The following is a 2,938-nucleotide window of genomic DNA, read 5'->3' on the forward strand; positions in this document are numbered from 1 at the left end:
CAGCCGCCGTTTCAGTGCCCTTCAGTCAAATTATGGAAATCACACAGCCTGTGTGTGTCATCGGCTCGGGAGGGAGGGAAGACGAAGGAGAAGGGGAGCGAAAGAATGGAGGAACGAAGGGAGAGATGAAAGGAGGAGAAGAAAGAGAAAGAGCTCTAGAGATACTTGGGTTGGGGAGGGGGGGGGGGGGGGGGGGGGGGCAGATTGCCTTGCCCAGAGTGGATTTATGTAAATGTGAAGGCTGCTGTTGTTAGGTGAGAGACTGAGAGAGCCCCGGCCACACAGCTCATCAGCTCCAGAGCCAGACGGGAGATCCACGAGAGCCAGTGTGTCTATACATACACACACACACACACACACACACGCAAACACACACACATGCACACACACTCTGGCTGAACTTACTTTGGTCTCGCCACTCGCCCCCGCGTAACAGATGCCAGTCATGCACCCGGGCACTGTTCCCAGACTGGCAGGTGTGTGGGTCTTTGTGCATACTTGTGTGTGTGTGTGTGTGTGTGTGTGTCTGTGTGTGTGTCTGTGTGTGTGTCTGTGTGTGTCTCTGTGTGTGTCTCTGTGTGTGTCTGTGTGTGTCTCTGTGTGTGTGTGTGTGTGTGTGTGTGTGTGTCTGTGTGTGTGTCTGTGTGTGTCTCTGTGTGTGTCTCTGTGTGTGTCTGTGTGTGTCTCTGTGTGTGTGTGTGTGTGTCTGTGTGTGTGTCTGTGTGTCTGTGTGTGTCTCTGTGTGTGTGTGTGTCTGTGTGTGTGTCTGTGTGTGAATGTTTGTTTGTGTTTGCTGACTTTTTGTGAGGAGAGGAGAGGGGGGCTGTCTTTCTCAGCCCCCAAAAGACTGAAGGAGAGAGAGAAGCGAGAGGGTTGGTATTCCCCTGCAGTGTGGGGAAGGAGGCTTGCTACTCCAGGCACGGTGGAACGTTCCCTGTGTGAGTGAGTGGCGGGGTGGTGGTGGTGTTCCTGGGCCCACGGGGCAGATAGGCGGGCCTGCTTGGACAGCTCCTGACTGGCTGAGACAACTCTCTGGTGCCCTCACACTGAAAGCAGCAGGAGTGCGGCTCTATCTCTTACCTCCTAAAGTCGGCAGATACGACTGTTACTTTCCAGCACCTTCACAGCACAGTCTCACTGTGGCATTTTGAGATATCTATTCAGTGTGCCCAGTCTGTGTGTGTGTGTCTGTGTGTGTGTGTGTGTGTGTCTGTGTCTGTGTCTGTGTCTGTGTGTGTGTGTGTGTGTGTGTGTGTGTGTGTGTGTGTGTGTGTGTGTGTGTGTGTTATGCAGTCATAGTTGTTGTTAATGTTGTTCTGTGGTGAGTTGAGGAAAATTGCAGACTGCAGATCAAATTTTGATACTCACCTCATTAGTTGTGTGCATCATACACCATTTTGAATTGAAGTAGATCTATTCGTATGTTTTCAGAACGGTGTGGTGATTTTGTGTAGTCTCAGAGCGGAATAATACGCCGAGCACTCTGTCAAATAACAATGTTTTAATGAGAGAAACTTCTCATCTCATCTGCTGTTCTTTCCAGGCCAGCCCAGGGTGGACGGTCACGCTCCCCGGCCCTCCCGTGTCATCATTAGCGACAGACCTGTCACCGTGACAACCTCGTACACTCCCACCGCGGCCCCCAGGGCGGCGGCGGCCCCGGCACCTCGTAAACCCAACGTGGTTCTGCTGGAGGTGCGGTCCGATCAGGGAAGGAGACCACCGCCCCAGCTCCGAGTGCAGGTAAGACCTCCTCCATTACCTAATGGTGTGAGACGACTCCATTGCCACTGACAACATGAGCTCATTATGCGCTCGTTAGATCACTAGAGATGAGCATTGTCCTGGAGCCGGCTCAGTGGTAGGTGTGTCAGTGGACATTGTAATGGAAGAGATTCCCAGTGGCCTGTACAGCTGTAGTTGTTTCCCCCGCCTGAAAATGATGTTATCGGGCAGTGATTATCTGGGCGCCCTGCCCCAGTAAGCCCTTTGTGTGGAAGCCTTTAATGAAGAGGAGTTGGTATTAGGGCTCGGTGTTGTTGCTGTGTTTGTGTCAACGGAAGTCCACACCAATCCATGTAGGCCAACAAAACATGTACAGTAAGTTTGCATTAGCAGGTTAGCATTACATATACAGATCATGGACTGCAAGTGTGTAAGAAAGTAACCATGTTGCAAAGCAGACCCCCCCCCCCTCTCTCTCTTTCTTTCTCTCTCTCTCTCTCTCTCTCCCTCTCTTTTCCCCTTGTTACAAATTAGCAGCGCTACCACGGCTAGCTCTGAATGTCTAATCCTTCTTTCTGTCGTCACAGTAGCTGATATCTGCCTTGTGTTGTGTTTGACCGCAGGTCCAGCCCAGCGTCAACATCGACAGCGCCTCCAGCCCCAGCTCTGCTGCCTCTCCCTCTCCCTCTCCCTCTCCCTCTCCCTCTCCCCTCCTGGCTCCTTCCTCGCCGCCTCCCCCCCTCCTGCCCGACACACAGGTAAGTGTCATGGTGAAAACTTGAAAGACCAACAGGCTCCAATTTAATTGGGGGACTGTCCGTGTTGTATTGTCCGAATGCAAATCGGCCCCCACAGACAGAGGCAGCATTTCCATAATGAGGCAAATATCATGCGGCAAGTGACCCAGCCCTCCAAATGCGATCAATCTGGCAGTCATTATTCAGACAGGGTTCGCCATCCTGCCTTCTCTCCTGTGGCCTCCCTCTCTCTCTCTCTCTCAGTCTCACTTCCAATCATCTCTTTCTTTTCCTGTCTTTCTTTTGTCCTTAATGGGCACCGCTCTCTTTTTCTCTCTATCTCTCTTTTTTTTCTCTCTCTCTCTCTCTCTCTCTCTCTCCGTCTACTTCTTTGTCTTTCGTTACTCTAATGCTCTCGTGCCGTCTGCTGAGTCCACAGCTAGGGCACAATAGTGCATTGAGAGAGCAGCATAAGG

The 2,938-nt window shown here is 51.9% G+C and overlaps 1 protein-coding gene across 1 annotated transcript in view; it reads left to right on the forward strand.

Annotated features, from left to right (window-relative positions):
• Positions 1-2,670, forward strand: part of kiaa0586 (KIAA0586 ortholog) — a 67,077-nt gene extending 64,407 nt beyond the window's left edge. Inside the window, exons 18-19 of the mRNA XM_031580540.2 lie at positions 1,544-1,743; positions 2,349-2,670. Of these exons, the coding sequence (XP_031436400.2) occupies positions 1,544-1,743; positions 2,349-2,507 (359 nt within the window). The 3' untranslated portion in view covers positions 2,508-2,670. The remainder of the gene's footprint in view (positions 1-1,543; positions 1,744-2,348) is intronic.
• Positions 2,671-2,938: the final 268 nt, after the last annotated feature.

Source organism: Clupea harengus, chromosome 14 (assembly GCF_900700415.2).
Source record: "Clupea harengus chromosome 14, Ch_v2.0.2, whole genome shotgun sequence".
In the NCBI taxonomy this organism is placed as follows: Eukaryota; Metazoa; Chordata; class Actinopteri; order Clupeiformes; family Clupeidae; genus Clupea; species Clupea harengus.